The 19,129-nt window shown below is 34.8% G+C and overlaps 1 protein-coding gene across 2 annotated transcripts in view; it reads right to left on the bottom strand.

Moving 5' to 3' along the window:
• Nucleotides 1-1,194: 1,194 nt before the first annotated feature.
• Nucleotides 1,195-19,129, bottom strand: part of abca4b (ATP-binding cassette, sub-family A (ABC1), member 4b) — an 88,032-nt gene continuing 70,097 nt past the window's right edge. For both annotated transcript variants that reach the window (XM_056474194.1, XM_056474187.1), the window contains exons 30-50: nt 18,947-19,045; nt 16,965-17,157; nt 16,755-16,849; nt 16,623-16,655; nt 14,897-15,002; nt 14,710-14,784; nt 14,417-14,586; nt 12,214-12,391; nt 11,989-12,104; nt 11,754-11,901; nt 11,470-11,593; nt 9,337-9,466; nt 9,022-9,142; nt 8,850-8,912; nt 8,641-8,747; nt 8,394-8,535; nt 4,879-5,013; nt 4,693-4,796; nt 4,274-4,366; nt 1,870-2,119; nt 1,195-1,620 (exon numbers count right to left, since the gene is read on the bottom strand). In XM_056474194.1, the coding sequence (XP_056330169.1) occupies nt 1,492-1,620; nt 1,870-2,119; nt 4,274-4,366; nt 4,693-4,796; nt 4,879-5,013; nt 8,394-8,535; nt 8,641-8,747; nt 8,850-8,912; nt 9,022-9,142; nt 9,337-9,466; nt 11,470-11,593; nt 11,754-11,901; nt 11,989-12,104; nt 12,214-12,391; nt 14,417-14,586; nt 14,710-14,784; nt 14,897-15,002; nt 16,623-16,655; nt 16,755-16,849; nt 16,965-17,157; nt 18,947-19,045 (2,611 nt within the window). In that variant the 3' untranslated portion in view covers nt 1,195-1,491. The remainder of the gene's footprint in view (nt 1,621-1,869; nt 2,120-4,273; nt 4,367-4,692; nt 4,797-4,878; nt 5,014-8,393; nt 8,536-8,640; nt 8,748-8,849; nt 8,913-9,021; nt 9,143-9,336; nt 9,467-11,469; nt 11,594-11,753; nt 11,902-11,988; nt 12,105-12,213; nt 12,392-14,416; nt 14,587-14,709; nt 14,785-14,896; nt 15,003-16,622; nt 16,656-16,754; nt 16,850-16,964; nt 17,158-18,946; nt 19,046-19,129) is intronic.

Raw genomic sequence — 19,129 nt, 5'->3', positions numbered from 1 at the left:
TGTTCTGAGAATAAAACCAATCAGAGTCCTGTCTCTCATTCCCTTTAAGAGTCAGTTGCGTTGCGCCATGGTGCATTTGTTATTTACATGGCGGACTTTGTAAGTGGAAAAAGCAAACGCTTCACTCGCAAGAAAACAGTTCAACAGCATCTGCAGCGAGAGGATAATAAATGAGCTCCTCCAATTGGCCTTTACTTTCACTTTCTTTTCCTCTCTTTCATGGATAAAGAAACGGTGTTGTATGCACAGACAACCATTAGCCTACATAATTAATTTCATTTGTTAAGCACAAAAATTTGTTTTCAAACTAAACTAATAAATGAACAATAATAATGAAGTGTGGTCAAAAAAAATGATTTATATCCAAATACACATGCTATGCCCTATATGGTCCAAAACCTGACAGGTGGACAAATCTATGGACTTGTTTTTAATGAAACAAATATAAATATGCATGTAATAAATAATATTAATGATAATAATAACATAATACAAAAGCAAGTTGTTGTGAATGAACTAAATCCCCGAGATAAAGAAGCCATTGATAAAGGCATTGATTTTTAATAATAATTTTGTATAATAGTTTAATCCCTTAATTCTTTTTCCGTTGCAAAAATATTTTTGTGTTGCTGTACATTCTGCGTGTTTAAGCAATGTGTAAGCAAGGTGTACAACTAACGTGCTCTGTGCTGGACTTTAGACCGGCTTTCAGCTGGTCTATTGCGCAGTCTATTTTATTTCCTTAAAATAGCAACGCGCCATCAATGCGCCTTAACACACCTCTTATCTAGACCGAAACACCCATAAGTCCACAAAGTGGCGCAAATGGATTTGCTATTTAAACGTGGCGGAAAACTGGAAAATTAAGGTTGTTTTGGTCTAAAAATAGCAACACGTCAGGGCAAACATATCTTGCACCTTATTGCGGATTATCTGGAAAATGTATGAGCGGCCCCCTGGGAAGTCTGCGGCTCCCGATGAGCAGCTTCCGATGACCACTTCGGAACTGGTGCATCACAGTGTTTTGGTATATCCGTTGATATCACAATAAATCATCTGGGTATGTTTGTGCAAACACAAGCATGACTATAGCAGATTCATTGTTTGAAAAAAGTGTACAACAAAGAACAACTGCAAAGCCAGTATTTATAATCATATAAATATATGTTTTTTATTGAATTGTAAGGAAGCCTAAAATGCTACTGTTGCGTGCAAAAAAGAAGAAATCCTAGATTTCTGTACATCTATTTCAAATTGCCAATTCATCAGTGCTAATGTATTAAAGTGGGTGGAGACTGACCTTTGGCTCAGTGCTACAAACCGATGGCAGATGTTCAAAAATGTAACAATGTATAATAAAAAAAGCTTCAAATAGATGCAGTTAGTTTTGTGTAGAAATACACATACAAAAAGGCTTTATAAAACTTCATAACATGATGTAATGTGCGCTCAGCCATAAGTGATTATATCATAGTCCTTATGCAGGTCTTTTCATCTGTTTTTTGTTGCGACTCTTTGTAGCGGCGAGACCTTTTTCTCTCGTTTGGGCCCTGACTGTCTGAGATGTGATGGGATGGTGTCGTCTTCTCCTGACTGCTGCTTGGCAAAATTCACAAACACCTGTAAGACATTGAAACGCATGAGCTGTTAGGCCTGTCAGTCACATCTGCTGAGCAAATCGAATCCAATCTCAGCATGAGAATTTCAACCAATAACTCATTTCAAATGAAAAGTCCCTAAAGCAGGGCATGTCAATTTTACAACACCAAGCGATTCTTCTTGTCTGCGGTGAAAGTGAAATGTTAAAATAACTTAATAGGTTAACAGCTAATAGGTTAGCAGGTTGACAGCTGATGCTGGTAAAGTTACCTGGTCTAACGTTGTCTGCGACACAGAGTAGTCCTCTATGTTCAGTCTTTCTTTGTTGGTCAACACCAGCTGGAAGACCCGTGCTAGCGAGGCAGCTGCGATTTCATACTGTAACGTGTTGTAGTGTTTCTCTCGCTGGATGCATCCTGGGAAACTGCTGTCCATGAAGGACTCCGCCGGGACCAGGTCTGGAGAAAGACCTGGTTTTGCAGCTTTGATCTTCATTGTGACTACATAGCCTCCTCCAAACCTGTTTATTTACAAGAATAATTAAGAAAGCGCTTCTTTTGTTGACCACTCAATTGCTAAAAGTTGTTTTGAATATCATGTTTGAAATTTAACACTTTAAAGGCACAATATGTAAAAATCGACCAAAAAACATGAGAGCAGTGTTATATGTTCTGCTGACTTCTGTGCTTATATTATCCTCAATGTTTTAAAGAATGCTCAAATCCAGAGAAACAAGAAATGTACAGTAACTAGAGATGGACTGTGTTGCCATGCTAATGATGTCTTGATTTCCAGTTTGGTTTTATAGAAAGCAAGAAAACACAGAAGATGCTTTAATATGTTGTGTATTTTATTAGCACAGAGCAGTATTATAACAGAAGCTTAAAATGTACTATTATATAATAAAACAGCACTGCTTCTTCCCCATGTCATAACTTGAAGAATTAGAAGTAGTGAACTGTGGCTTAAAAGTTCCTCTGCGTTGTGTTGGTCCCTCATCCGCAATTACTTTAGTGGTATAATTTCGCATTGATGGCTTTTGAGCTCATTCTACTACTACGATAACAAGTTGTGTGTGTGTATATATATATATATATATATATATATATATATATATATATATATATATATATATATATATATATATATATATATATATATATATATATATATATATATATATATATATATATAATTTTATTTTTTTTATTGATAAAATCTGAAGTAAACAACTCACAAATACTTTTTCAAATATTATTTTTTCCAAACACTCTTATCTAGTTACTTAGCAGTGGTGGAAAGAGTACTGAAAAATCATACTTGGGTAAAAGTACTAATACTTGCCCAAAAATGAAGTGCAAGTAGAGTAAAAGTATCTGTTGTAAATGTTATGTAAAATATGAGTAAAAAGTTGCCCTTTCAAAAGTACTCAAGAGTAGTGAGGAGTCAGTATTACGCTGTAAAAGCTGATGCATTTACATTTGTGGATGTGTGTAAACGTAACATTCTGTAGTGCATTTAGTTATTGCCCAGCAGCCACACAACCGTCATAAGACGTTAATATTAGGTTAGATTTAGATTGTGATGTTAAGTGACCTAAATTCAATGTCTAGTCAGCGTTTAAGGACAACGTTATTTTAATGTCCAATAACAACATCACATGACGTTGATATTTGGCTGATTTTAGGTTGTATTGGAAAGTGACCAAAATCCAACGTTGAGCCAACATCTTAAATCAACATCATATTGACATCAAATACTGATGTTTATTCATCAGGTGTGGCAACTAAAATGCAACATCTGATAGACGTCATAGTGGTAATGTCCACACAACATCAAGCTGTAACATTATTAGACGTTGATATTTGGTTGATTTTAGTTTGGATTTGGACATTGACATCGGCCTGATATTGAGTTCTGACGTCAACCTAATTTTCATTTTCCAAAAAAAAATGCAACGTCCTCACGACATTGGGGTACAACGTCAATCTGACGTCATGTTGACGTCTTGCCTGCTGAGTGTTTAAGGCCATTTTGGTCATCATACAGTGAGCATCCGTCATCTTCTCATCAATGACATGCATGTAAACAGTCTTTGGGTCAATGCATGTAAAGATTAGCCATTATAAATCACACGTGTCTTGAGATAGTCCATTATGATGCGAATTACCTTCTGTGCGATTTGATTGGACAGGAATCACAGGACTGATTTTTCTAATCCTCATAGACAAGAAAAAATTAAGTAGTGACTGCAGATTGAAGGAAAGGAGTGGTGTAAAAGTACCAATACTGCACTAAAAATGTACTCAAGGGAAAGTAAAAGTTCACATTTTTAAAACTACTCAGTTACAGTAGTTTGGGTATTTGTAGTGTGTTGCTTTACACCACTGCCTATTAGACATGCATTTTATGAAATACAAGCAAATGCTTCCAAATTCATGTTTTTCATATGGGTGTTTCTTATTTATGTTGTAGACTAAAATGTTAAATTATCATCAAGTTTTGTTTATCACAGACCTTATTTTACTTATAAACTTATATTCTGTTTTACTTATAAACTGAATAAACCCATTTTCAAACCTCATAAGAAAATCTGGAGGGAATCAACAACCATTTTGTTCTGTATTTTGGCATAACTTTTGCATTACTCTACTATAAAATGGAATGTACTTACTTGTATTTCAGATGCTGGATTGTGCCCAGACACTTAAACGTCCCATTGACCATGATGGCCAAGCGAGTACAGAGAGCTTCACACTCTTCCATACTGTAAATGCAAACACACAAATAGTGCAAAAATAATAATACATTTTATTTTAAATAATAACAACAATACACTCTCAGCATCTTTTAGGCATGTGTAAATAATCACAATTATAAACGATGCAACTAATTATACCTCTTTAATTATTAAATCATAGCACTTAATATGATAACACAGATTTGACAGAATTTTTAGTTTATGTTAATGTTATGTAATGTTTAGTTACAGTTTATGTTACTGTACATTAGATTTAGTAATTAGGTTTTATTTAAAACCCTTCTGCAGTTCCCTCATTAGCCTATAGGGTGCATTAATGTTAACATTCTTGCCTGTGAGAGGTCAAAACAACTGCCCTCCCATCCCGGATGATGCTCAGAATGGCCGTCCACAGGAAGCGACGGGAGTGAGGGTCCATTCCTGTTGTGGGCTCATCCTACACATATGTACAGGGTTCAGTTACAGCAGGGATTTTGTTTAGCGCCATGACCAAGGGAATGTTTAGAAAAAAAACATACCAGGAGCACCAAAGGAGGACATCCAATCATCGCTATAGCAGTAGACAGCTTCCTTTTGTTGCCGCCGCTGTAGGTACCTGCACAGTTTCCTGCATATTCAGACAGACCCAGCTTCTGAATGCCCCACTCTGCCACCTGCACAAAACATACATAATTAATGGCACAGGAAGGATTGCTTTAGAAGTTTAGTAAAAAAAAAATGCAAGTGTGCAAGGTACTTGTTCATCTGAAGTAAACAAAAGACCAGTAACACAAGAACACAAGCACTTGCACAATGACACTGGCTGATTACGCATTTTGAATTGGCACAGGCTAGTTGGTAAATCATAACTGTTTTATATTTAGGTAATTTGTTCTCTAATTCATACTACTATGATCTCATTTATGTGAAAACGTATGACTTTTTTAAAATTTATTTTTGGCCTTTATTAAAGGGCCATGAAACCCCCTGTTTCAGCAGGGTGTTTTCACACCTCTAGTTTGGAAAAAGTCAGGAAAGTGGGCGTGTCCAGCTCTGTTTAGGGGGGAGTGTCGGAGGAGGGAAAGAGCGAAGGTGCATAAAAATTTGCATAAAAATGGGAGTTTCGGTTTGGGCACACGCTGATTTTCACAGAGGCAAAAAAAACACACAGACGCAGGGGAGAAAGACAGTGACTGTGTGGAAATCAGTAATCGAATTATTTGTTGAATTATTAAATAATGGACTTTAACTGCAGTTTGGCACTTTCATTCATATACATTTCATTCATGCCCCTCGTGACAAATGAGATATTTGATTCGAGGAATTGCTGGAAGCGTGTATTTTTAATGCAATGTTTGATCCCGCACAGCGAATGAAAGATAAAAACCATCCGCATTTCTCTGTAAGTTAGAGGCACTCGGTAGGTAGCGTCAGAAAGCCGTGTGTGTTTTTCCTGTCACAAAATGCGGCAAAAATCTTACACGACGGTAATAGTTTAATTGCGTTGTTTACATGTTTACACTCGGAGAGCAGCATTTACAGCGGATCTTTCAGTCCATAATATTGTAGTGATATTAACATACTGTAAACTTTAGTAACTTAGAAATAATTTGACTAAGGTCTGTCTTTAAACACTGAAAGAGTACTGCTAACGATTCAAACTAACTTTGCTATCTGAATAAGCAAACAAAGACCACTGATCGCTTACCAAATCTGTAGAGACAGGACAATCAAGACCAACTGGATCTTTATTAAAAGGAGACGAGCTGCAAATCCGGATTTCACCATTTCCAGATGCGAAAAGCTCTCTGGTAAAAATTTTTTTCCTTAGACATGTATTTTTGTCGCGCGTTCTTCTTCTCCCACTTGTTTTGGCAACACAACGTGGCATCTCTCTGCCGTCTAAACACTGTGCAGGTACAAACAGTCTTAGAAGCTGTCATGCATATTAATGAAATTGCACTGCATACACAATAGAGCACGCTGATTGGTTTGAACCAAGCCTTTCTCATAAATTACTGCTGCACACACAGAGACGTCACGAAGTACTCCCAGGTACAGACAGCCACTCTCCATGCTGGAATACACGCAAGTATCTAATCGGCATGACGCAGCTTCAAAAATTCGTTTTAAACCGGAAGAACGAATTTGCTCGAAATAACGCAAAAACAACCAATTTTCGTTTTTTTGTGAAATATAAGTCCTAATAGTGTTTATAGCAGCGTGGGACACATACAGTATATGACTGTCAACAGCTTAAACAACGTGTTTCAGTGTTTCATGACCCTTTAAGTGGATATGACAGTATTAAGACAGGAAGTGAAGTTGGAGAGAGAGAAGGGGTAGGAACAGGAATTGTCCTTGAGCTGGGATTCGAACTCGGGACACCCTGAAGTGCTACTAGACTATATGTCAGCGCGCTAACCACTAGGCTATTGCGCCAACTGAGATTGTTTTTAAAGTAAGCATGAAGGCCTGCTTCTAAACATAACTGTTACAGTCTGGGACACCAAAAGATTGTAAGAAAACTTTGTAAGAGACTGTAATAATGAACCAGTTAGTAATCTACCATCAAATATTCCCCATGAGATGAAGCATATCAATGTGTTGGTGAAGCATATCAATCTGATCAATGAGCAAACAACAAAAGTCAACAGAAGGCGCTGCTATTTTTGCTTCGTCTTACCTAATCATTTTAAAATCCTTATACTGTACATATACACCACAACAAATGAATGCCAATGTTAACACATTCGTAAAAAATGTTTTAAGGTTTGTTTAAATCCATAGCTACGTTTCCATCCATCTAGTTTTATGTGCATTTTGGAATGTAACATAAGAAAATGGTTAATGGAAATGCCAACACAATCCCACGGCAATTTGTACCTTTTTGATTTAGTGGCTAATTCGTATGAATTCACACAATATCATTCATACAATTTAGTGTACAACATGATTTGCTTATCTCCCAATGATGTGATGATTGGGTTTAGGGACAGTGTTGGGTGCCACGCTCCTTTTTAAAATTCTACATTTTCGTATGACTGAACTTGTACAAATTCACACAAATTAGCCACTAAACTGACAAAATGTAAAATAGTTAGGTTTTCTCATGAGATCAGGTTGAAAATGCCACAACAAAACTTATGCATACAACTGAGTAGACTAAATTTTTTATCCCATGAGAAAAATTGCACTTAAACTACAATAGAAACACTTACCAAATAAATTCCAGCATGCACATCAAAAAAGTAATGAGATTTTTTTTAACAGATCATATGATAATAAAAATGGGCTCGATGGTATGGCATTAATGAACAAACCAGTGGACAGACCACATAGCACACCATCTGAAATGTTGTTTTGGTCATTCTAAAATCTGTTAGCCAAAGTCCGTCATCAGAGTGGTTTGGTTTTATAGCCTAAGAGTGGTCTCCGTTCTCCAAAAGCCACTGCTCATTCATTGCTTTTCGCCTTTGTATTTTGAGGTGTGAGTTATTTATTTAATAAAAGAAAAAAGGCATTGGCTTCTCCTACCACAGGATGTTCAATTTATCTTTTTGGTCACATTTTATTTTGATGGTCTGTTTGTTGAATTTAAGTTACATTGCATCTACATGCCAACTAATTCTCATTAGATTATAAGTAGACTGTTAGGTTGGGGTTAAGGTTAGTGTAGGTTGACATGTACTTGCAAAGTTTCTTATAGTCATTTAAATGTCTGTTGAAGGAGCATTATCTGCAGATATTAAGCAGACAGTCTACTAATACTCAAATGGACCATCAAAATAAAGTGTTACCATCTTTTTCATATTTGGCACCAATTTTTCAGGAAGTCATGATTTTTTTTGTGATGGAAAAAACGATTCTTTATTCACAAATAATTTATGCGATATTTCCTGTCCTAAATCTAATTTGCATCTTTAGATGGAAACAAAGCTAGTGTGATGTCACAGATTTGAAGGGGAACAGAATTTAAGAGTGGGGGTTTGGAGATGCAGAAGGCATAAGATGTAAAAGAAGATACTGAAGGGCTAAAGGACTAAATTCTTACTCTGCTAATCTCAGACTCTGGGATCCCACGGAGGCGGGCATACAGGTAGAGGTGTTCCCGCCCCGTCAGCAGCTCATCTATGGCATCAAACTGAGGGCAATAGCCCATGTTTTGGTGCACATCCAGGATGTTGGAAAGAACGCTGCAGAAAAGAATAGTTTATGATTAGCATGTGCAGCTATTGTAGATATCTCTGAAGTATTTTACTTTAAACAAATGCTGTAACCCTGTGTAGTTTGTATGTTACCTGTATCCTGCTACAGACGCCTCCCCTGACGTCACATCTGTGTCTCCGGTTAGCATTTTAAAAGTTGTGGTTTTACCTGCACCATTTACACCAAGAAGCCCAAAGCACTGCAAAAAACATTGAGATGTTGACAACATTGTTTTTCAGTTGTTTATTTCAATTGGAAGTTCAGAAGTAAGGTTTACAAATAAAGGTTTTTTTGGTAATACCTCCCCCGCTGGAACTCCTACACAGATTTTGTCCACTGCTGGTCGTTTTCTGCGCCTGTAGGTCTAAGATCAAGAGCATTGTAATAATGCTTCTTCAAAATACTTCAAATTAAACACTGAAATTAATTACTAAATATAATCTCTTTTTATTTAAGTACATACGGTCACTTACTTTTGACAAGTCTCGGATTAGAAGAATGTCATTTTTATTCCCCCCTTTGTAAATGCGCTCTCTCTCCTGAGCTACATCATCATCTTCATCTGTACCAAGACTCATCCCATAGTCTGAAATCCTACATACACAAAGAAAACCCATTACTATAATTTTCTTTTTTTTTTTCTCAAAGCTAAAGTAAACACAAAGTAAATTGATATTAAACAGATCCCATTTTCTTTTAAGAATTATTTTGTAGTTCTAGATTAAATGTGTGGACATGAATATTAAAAAGAATCTCAGTGGATGTAAAAAGTGTTGTTTTGCTCTCACCAGTGATGAAGAAAAAACTTGTACTGGATGAGGAGGTTAAAAATGAAATAGACGAAACCCTCCACAGCCATACAGACAAGATTCTTCCCCACAAAGTTCCATCTGAATGGATCCATGGAAAACTCCTCTCCTGTGACAAAAGTGGCATCAAGCATCTAGTATCAGTTTGAAGGAGGACTAGTGGCAGTTTTGCCTCGCATCTTACAATATGTGAGAAAATACATGAAAAATTAAACAACTTACAAGTAGTGTATATTAGCCGTCTTTGCTAAGTGGTACCATTTTGCTTAGTATAAAAGGTTCTTTATGTAGAATTCAAAAAGCATTGATATTAGCATTACTGATGGTTGTTAACCAAAAAAGGAAAATACTGCCATCATTTACTCATCTTTTACTTGTTCCAAACATATTTGCCTTTCTTTCTTTGTTGAAAATAAAAGAAGATATTTAGAAAAAAATGCTGGTAGCTGGTTATCATTGAACTCCATAGAATTTTTTTTTTAATGTGGAGGTTAATAGGTATCAGCAAACAGCTTTCTTAAAATAGCTTCTTTTGTGTTCAACAGAAGAAAGATCCTCAAACATGTTTAAAACCACATTAGGGACACTAAGGCCCATTCCCAATTCTACCCCTTAGCCCTTCCCCTTAGCCCTTCATGGGAATGTGAAAAACGAGGGGTAGGGGTGTCCCAATTCTCCTTAGCTTGAAGGCGTAGGGCTAAGGGGAAGGGGTAGACAGCCCTTCGAATGAAAGCAAGGGGTAAGAAAATTTCCCAGAATACATCAGCTACAATGGCAGTATAGCTGCACCCGGAAGTCAAGAGATGCATGAATTAGTATTTTTTGTCATTATTACAAATTTTTACAACAAACAAGCATATGTTTTACTATTTTCATAACCGTGTTCATGTTTTACCATCATGCTTTAAAAAAAAAGATAAAATAAAAAAACGCTAAATTTAGCTATCTATAATATATATATATATATATATATATATATATATATATATATATATATATATATATATATATATATATATATATATATATATATATATATATATATATATATATTACAGTGTCTGCTATAATGTTAATGGTGTTTTCGTGTGTTTACATAGATGAATATGGCCACAGTGTAAATGCACAGTACAGTTATGAGATCTCATCTCATATCTCATATGAAGCAAGAGTTCGCGATGACACACAGTAGCCTACGATGACGTGTGCAGGTGTTGTAGGGGTGTCCCATTCCTTAGGGGTAAATTTTGAAGCCCTTTCCCTTCACACTTGATTTTAAGGGCCAAAGGGAAGGGGAAGGGGTGCAAAAATAGAATTGGGATTGGCCCTAAATGATGAGGTAATTTTCATTTTTGGGTGAACTATCCCTTTAAATCATAGGGCTCAAACTCAACTCCCTAAGGGCCGCAGACCTGCACTGTTTTGCTCCAACAAATCTTTGCAGAGCTGCGGCTCTCCAGGAATTGACCTATGATTTAAAGGGATAGTTAAAATGAAAATTCACTCACCACTTACTCTCCCTCAAATTGTTTCATACGTTTATGACTTTCCCTTTTCAGTTGAACAAAAAAATATTTATTTAAAAATGTTAGAAACCTGTAACCATTTACTTCCATAGTAGGAAAAAAAATTCTATGGAAGTCAATGGTTACAGATTTCCAGCATTTAAAAAAATAATAATTGTGTTCAACAGAAAAAAATTACTTTAAAAGGTCTGGGACAAGTGGAGCTTGAGTAAATGATGACAGAAGTTTTAGTTTAGGTGTACTATCCTGTTAAGTAAACTGCACCCAGCATTTTATTACTAACATTTGCATACACAAGAGACTGAAAGTAATTCTAAAGTTGCACATCACATTATTTTCCTGGCAAAAATATTCACTTAAAAATCTACCTGTCTAGATTTAATCATGGTAGGCTTTGTTTTTCAAAAAAAAATAATTAAAATGTGAATATTTATAGACACATATATCTTTTGGTTTATGTACAAGCTTAATTTTCAAAAGGCATGCATGATTACTGTTAGAAATTACATGAAAATGACTAGCAATCAAGGCTTCGGATTTTACACAGCAAATGATCTAATGTTTTTAGGTAATGTTAAAAGCTTACCAAATCGAGCATAAACGTCAGTCACAGCCTGGTTCATGGCCATATCAATGAGACCTCGGCCAAGACAGAAGTGAGGAAACACCAGTAACACCTTCTTCAACACCTCATTAAACATTAGCAGAGACTGGAGAGTTTGTGAAGGTAATAAAAAAAATACAAAAGCAATTACTTTCAATAAGGATCATGTGTAAACATGTATTTTTTTATTCAAACCTGTTTTTTTTTTGTAAATCATCATTCAGACTAAAGTATAATTTTATATGAAAACCAAATGTAAATGTTACCCTGTTGTTCTCAAAAAGCTCTAAGATGAAGGTGATGGCGCTACTGTTGATACCGATGAATAGGTTGATGCATGAGAGGGACACATATGCTGTACTGGGGACATTGAACATGTAGGATAGTGGGTACATCATGGGCGTCACTGACCACCTGCACAGACAATATTGAAAGATATTATTCTTGTGCTTAGAAGAGTATTTTTTCAATCAATCTATAATACATAATCTGCTGATTTACCCATAGAGACAAAGCAGAGCGATCAGTGCTGGCAGATTAGTGGGTGATGTATAGCACTTCTTATCAAATCCCACAAAAATGGCCACAACCATTGCTGTGCTGACCGAGTAGTTCAACTGCAGGCCGAAACACACAACAGACACATGAGCACTCGTGCAAACATCCAAAAACATTTATCAATCGACTGAATTGTCTGTTTTAGCACACAATGCTGACAATTCTCACCATATCCCAGAAAAAGTTGGCAAACCAGTAAACCAGAGGACTGACTCCACTGACAAACTGCAGATGTTTGGCCTTGGTGACACGTTCCTGAATGAGGTAGAGTACGAAGCTGGCTGGGATGAAGGACATGGCAAATATGACGCATATGGCCACCACTGCATCCACTGATGTGGTGAGACTGTCCAAGCGAAAAAGCAGAAATTAGCTAAACAAAAATAGGACTTTACACTTTTTCCTTAAAGAAACATCTTCACGTTACATTTCAGCACATTATTTGTGTAAGTGTGAAAACAAATTTGCATGCAGTACACCTAAAGTTTGTAATCAGATTTATAATTCTATTTAAAATAAATGCTGTTCTATTCATTAAAAACTGCTGAAAAATGTATCAGTGTTTTCATGAAAACAATAAACATGTCAACAATACACATATTACATATTAATACTGAAACTACCAGTATTCTGTAACTACTAGAATTACCATAGCTGTCATTCTGATCTTTCTCATATCAAATGTCATATTGTCACGTCATATTTACATTCAGAGCTTATATTGAGATATTACTATAAGCTTTGAATGTCTGTCATCATATTTAATGAAGTTGTTAACCTAGAATTACTATCTTTTTGGTAATACGGCCTATACATTTTTAGTTATGCTACGAGATTGCCTGTGAAGGTCTGCGCCTCACTTTCATTTACACTTTCACAAGCAGGAAAGAAGGCTTTTTCGCAGCACTGAATACGCTGTTTTGAACAACATATCTGAAGTCAAGGTATGTTTTTGCTATCAAAAAGCTGTATATGTTAGCAGGAAGTTGCTTGGCAACAGAGGCACGCATATTCAAAGTCACAGGGAAATTGAAGGTAGAAAAACTAATAGTTCTGTTGTGTTTTGAAATGTTCATAAAATAACGTTAGAAGTTAGAAAAGGTCTGGGTATTATAGACATTTGAGTTTTATTTCAACAAAGTTATCCAATTAGGACTTTAACCGCCTTGGTAGTTCAAGTGTTAAACGTATTAAACATGATATTTTAAGGATTTTGTGACACTGAAGACTGGAATAATAGCTACAGAAAATTGCCCTCACATCTATACAATAAAGTATTAAAAGAGAAATATGTAGAGAAAATCTGACACATTTTTGGCGTGCCAGTCAGGAGGAAGCTGTATAGGAATAGGACTGAGTAGCCAAATTTACCTTATATTTAAAGGTGCTGTATGAAAGTTTTTGACTCTTCTAAAGCATAAAAATAGCATTATATGTTTGCAGATATTTAAGGAACATGCTAGGTAAACATTCTTGTTTATCTGAAAAACAAAGTCAGTTATTCTGCTTTGAAAATGTATGTTGCTTTTACTTATAATACAATTTAAATCAGGTTTAAATTAGCGTTTAGGCTCGATAGTCAGGTACAGACACTCGTGTTGGTCTTCAATCTGGCAACCTGCGCTTGCGTATGTTTTGATCCAATCCAATGTTTTGAATGCAATACCTAGTTCAACCACTGGGTGTCAAACTTACATACTGTATGAAAGCAAAGCTTTTTAAGCATGTAGATACTTAAAAAACATGCTAAGTTAACATATTTGTTTATCATACTTTATGTTAAAGTCGGTTATTCTCCTATGTGTGTTCTGTCAGAATGTCTGTCTTTGTTTTGGTCTGTGTACCTCCACCAACTGCCAGTTTACCCAATTATATTTCAGCACCCCAGGTTGCCTTGGTAAAAAACACAGCGTACTTCATTTCATAATATATGTGTGCAAGGCCAAAGGACACAGATTCAGAGTTCCAAATATCCACATGAGGCGGTTTTTAATTAGCAAATAATATAAATATTCCAACATTAGTTGAGCAGCTTACAGTCTTAAGCTTGATTATCAGGCATGCTTGCTCCTGTTGGTGTGTTCAATCTGGCAATGTGCAGTTGCATCAAGTCATTACAGGAGGGGCTGGGTGAAAAAAAAACCCACCAATGTTTTGAATTTGGACTTTAATACCTAGTTCAACCACCAGGTGTCAATCCTACATACTGCACCTTTAAGATTTGGTTAAAGTTTAAAACCTCTTGTTTATTGGTTTAGTGAAGAGAATCACAAAACATTTTGGACCTTATTTACATGTTTATTTAGTGCTTGTCTAGATCAGAGTTGTACAGTTCAGCTAGACCTATAATACGTTAAAAAGTGACACTCACACAGTGACCTCTGAGAGCTGCTCTTTGGTGAGGTTGAGAGGGTGATTGATGGCAGTAATGCCATAGTCTGATGGGTTGGCATGAGGCGGCAGATATGCACGGAGGATGGCGTTGTTTGCTACGTTCAGAAAGGAGGCCATGGCGTGCCAGCCTTTGTTATTATACCACACCTGCGACAAGGGAGTAAAATAAAGTCATCACCAAATTGCCTTTATTTAGAGAGTATCTATTCAGGCACTTTTTTAAAATATGGCTAAAGTTTGAGAGATTTGTAAATAGATGATATAACGTACCTTAACATTGTACTCGCTTTCCATGTAGTGCAGGAAAGTTTCTAATTCATCCATGGCTGACTTTGAATAGCGACCCTATTAGATAAGAAAAGAAGTCAGTTAGCAATGCATATGTTATGTGTGCAGAGCAAGACATTAAATGCCTCTTATCTGAATCTCATTTATGTGTAGTTATGCAATATCATACCCCTCTGATATTCATCATTTGTCCAAGCTGAGAGAAAATGTTCTGGATCTCCTCAGGGTCCACATCGAGAATCGGCAGTTGTCCACCAACAGAAATTCCACCATACCTGTGAAATAAAGAAGCCTCATTTAATAGTCTATTAATTGTAACTTTTTTAACTGTTTTTTTTTTTTATTAACAAATAATTTAGAATGCAATTTAATTTTATGTATGATGAAATGTGTCTCATTTAGGTTCTATAAGACATCTCTACTTATACTGCTTACAAGTTTTATTTTCATTGCAATGAATGACATTTAATTGAATTGCTTTGACTTCACTTGATTGCTCTGTCTAAATGTATTAAAACTATATACAGTGCTCAGCATTATTGAGTACACCCCATTTTGAAAATGAATATTTTCCATTTCTCAGTGAATATGGGTAATATATATTGGTGCATTTGAGCAGATTTATTAAACAGATAAATTTATTAAAATAATTTTTTAGTCACAGAACATATTTAGAAGGCGCTTCATGCCGCTGTGGCGACTCCTGATTAATAAAGAGACTACGCCAAAAAGAAAATGAATGAATGAACATCTTCAGAAATGGAAAGACAATACATTTAAATTCATGCAAAATATAGCAACAACAAAAAAAATTACAACCTACAACATTTCAACTAAATTGTATACATTTCTTTTGCTTCTCTTGATTTTTGCTATTTTTGAAAAATTGTATTTAATATTTTTCCTTAACTTCTACATTATATACATTATAACTTATACATTTGGGTGTACTAATTTTTGAACCATAATTGTAAGTTATTTTGTTATATTAGCTACAGATTTGGCTTCAGGACTGACTAATCTAATGTATTTGTACAAATAAAATATAGTGTAGCATCCTATAGAAAATATTGATTGAAAAGAGAGATTTGTGAGGGGGTGTACTCATTTATGCCAAACACTGTATTTATTCCTAACAAAATCACATCAAAACAAAATACAAAACAAATTTTCAAACAAAAATGTATTTAATTTTCATAAACTTTTACTCATTCTGCAATGGTTTTTAAATTGTATTACATATGCATACTAATGCAAACAAATCCAGCCCCAAAAGATTGTTAGATATGAAACAAAAGCAACAAATATTAATTTATAAACAATAATTTATTTGATCTTTTTTTTTTTTTTTTTTTGCTCATACAAATAATTCAGCCCCAAAGGTGTGTTATATATGGGAGAAAAGAAAATAATAATAAATGCAATAATATAATAATAAATATTGACATTTTGTTGTATTATACATTTTTATTTTAATTAGATTTATAATTATTTATTTTTTCTGTTTTCTTTTTGCTACGAACACCATAGTTAATTGGACAAAACATTATTTTGGAACATAATTCAAGCAAATAAGGCATCAAAATGACCCCATGTTTTTTATTTTTTTCTTTAATTTGTAAAAAAATTATGTTTCTTCCATGTCAAAATGGATCCAAATTCAGATTGTGCCACATTACAAATTAAAAGTGCACATTTCCATTTTCAGGAAAATAAATAAATAAATAAATTTATATATATATATATATATATATATATATATATATATATATATATATATATATATATATATATATATATATATATATCAATAATTCTGAGACATTGAGCAGAAAGAATCAAACATCTATTTAAAACTAATAATAAAAGTCACAGAAAAGTCACAGAAACTTTACCTTTGCTCATTCACCCAATATTTGCTCTTCAGGCTGCACACACATAAAATCAGTCATCATCATGAAAAGAGAAATGAATAATAACATTAAAATACACACTATACCCACACATTATAGCACTAAACAGCTCACCTGGTCTTGATGAGCTTGGTGTAAGTCTTCACCAAGTAATCAGAGATATTTCTGTTTGTCATGTCGAGCAAAATGTCCCCTGTTGGCTCTTTTCTCTACATCACATCACAAATAGCATCACTATAAACTGGCTAACCACCATCATTACAATAACTTAAAGATAATCAGTCCTTTAATGTTAGAGTCAGCAATGTTAGGTCAGATTGGTACCTGGCGTGGTGGCAGTCCTCCAGCTCCAGCGGGACACATTGGCAGCATAGTGAGCTTCATATCAGTGCTGCATTCACAGGACGGGGACGGGTTTCTGCTGTCCCATTCAGGACTCGATAAGATGTTGCTGACCTCAGGAGACACTGGAGGAACTTCCCAATCAGAGGTTGAGTTTAAGCAGGTAAAGAGCTTCCTGCAGACACACACATGGATATACAATAAAATAATATGATGGAACTGTTGAATTTATTATATATATTTAAAGTCCCTGTGAAATTAAAATAAAGTTTTTTAGTGGTGAGTATCAGTATGTTGGTCTTAAGGTTATCCATATGCTAGTGTACTGACAAAACTTATGCAAATTATGTTGCTCCACCCACAAGAGGAGGTTAAGAAAAGTTGTATCAAAATCTGACTCCTCTTTGCGTGCACGCACATCACACAGCGCCTGCAGTTAAACTCGCAGTGGTTTATTTCTTTTTTTCCGCAAAACATAGAACCGTTGTCTAATCGACAAGCAGCACCTAATTATGTTTAAAAGAATTTAAAACAAATCTATACCCCATTTTTTTAATTAAAACATACTCTAATAGGTAGTGTAATCTACACAGTGCAGTGTGTTGGTGAGAGGGAGGTAGTGTTTCGAGGTGATTCAGGTTATGTTGGTTATGTTGTAATTTTACTATTGTGGTTCTGTGACTGGTGGTGGTGGTTGCTGTATGGTTCAAAATTCTGACAGGTAAAGTAACTAGATTAATTTCTGATTTAAATAAATTAAGATTTAATTAAATAATAACCTAATATTTTGCCGTTTTTTGGTGCATTTAGAGTTTTGGACAGAATTTGGGCTGGAAAAAGTCAGCTTGGTCTGGCAACACTGGCTGTGATAAAAACAAAACACTATTGGCTGTTTTTTAATAGAGGAGTAGCTAATCTATGTCCCACTCTGTCTTTTTCTGTTTCAGTTCAAATTATGTCACACTTCAAAGAAATATTCACTTTTCAAAGCACTTCACGGGACCTTTAACTGTATAATGCCAACATAAATTGTGTCGCATGAAAGTACATCACATGACCTTTCTGAAATTGTTAATATCCTGCATTATCAATACCTCCTTATATAATCAATATTAATAAGTGTTGAATATTTTCCAAAAACTGTGATGTGTTGCTCAATTGTTTGTGTAACATTTTAAATATATGTATGGTTTCTTTATAATTAATTTAATACATTGCTTCTGAATAAAAGTATTCATTTCTTTATTTTTTTAGTATTTAAAGATGACGAAATAATAACAATGCAAAAATTATTTTCTTGCTGAGAGTTTTGCTTTGTTTTTAGTACAAATACCTAAAATTCTCAAATCAATTATAATTTTTCTAGACAAGTAAATATTGTTTTGTTTTTAAAAATAAAAAGTCTAAATAAATTTTCTGTAAAACAAGCTAAATAATCTGCCAGCAGCATAATTATCTTATTTCAAACTGATTATTTTACTGACCACATTGGTGAATTATTTTGCTTTTTTAAACGAAAACCCCACTTCATTTTGACAAAATATTTCTAAAAACAGCAGTATTTTTTTTACTTGTCAAGAAAATTCTTCTCGATTTAAGAAGTTTTAGATATTTGCACTAGAAACAAACACAAAAACTCCAAGTAGGAAATGCATTTTTACAGTGTTATTATTTCAAAATCTTTCAATAGAGAGATTTATTTAGCAGCAATGCATAACATTGATTTAAAGTAACCATGAAGATATTTAAAATGTTCATTAAAATCAGGTATCCTCTGCAGTAAATGACCCAGCATGAAAGGCAAAGCTCTGAAATGTTTATATAATATTATTATAAACCTCTATGGAGAGATTTGTGTTATCCCATCTATAATTCTCTACTTGGGGAGTACAAATCACATGAATTATAACTGCATAAGTGTAGTTTAGATCAAAACCACTTGAAATAAGAAGTTCAACACTCACTCTAAGGGCTGATTGGCCATACAACGGGTTCCCATGCCAGGGTCCTTCAGCAGCGTCTGGATGAAGTGCTTCATCTTTGGATGTGACGGTTGCTCATTACTGAGATACACAAGAGAGTCCAGTTCATCTCTCATTAAAAAAAAAACAAGCAGACTGCTTCATAAAGTGTGTGGGTCTGAGAAC

The sequence above is a fragment of the Danio aesculapii genome, chromosome 2 (genome assembly GCF_903798145.1).
Source record: "Danio aesculapii chromosome 2, fDanAes4.1, whole genome shotgun sequence".
Classification (NCBI taxonomy): Eukaryota; Metazoa; Chordata; class Actinopteri; order Cypriniformes; family Danionidae; genus Danio; species Danio aesculapii.
This window is presented reverse-complemented; position numbering and strand designations above follow the sequence as displayed.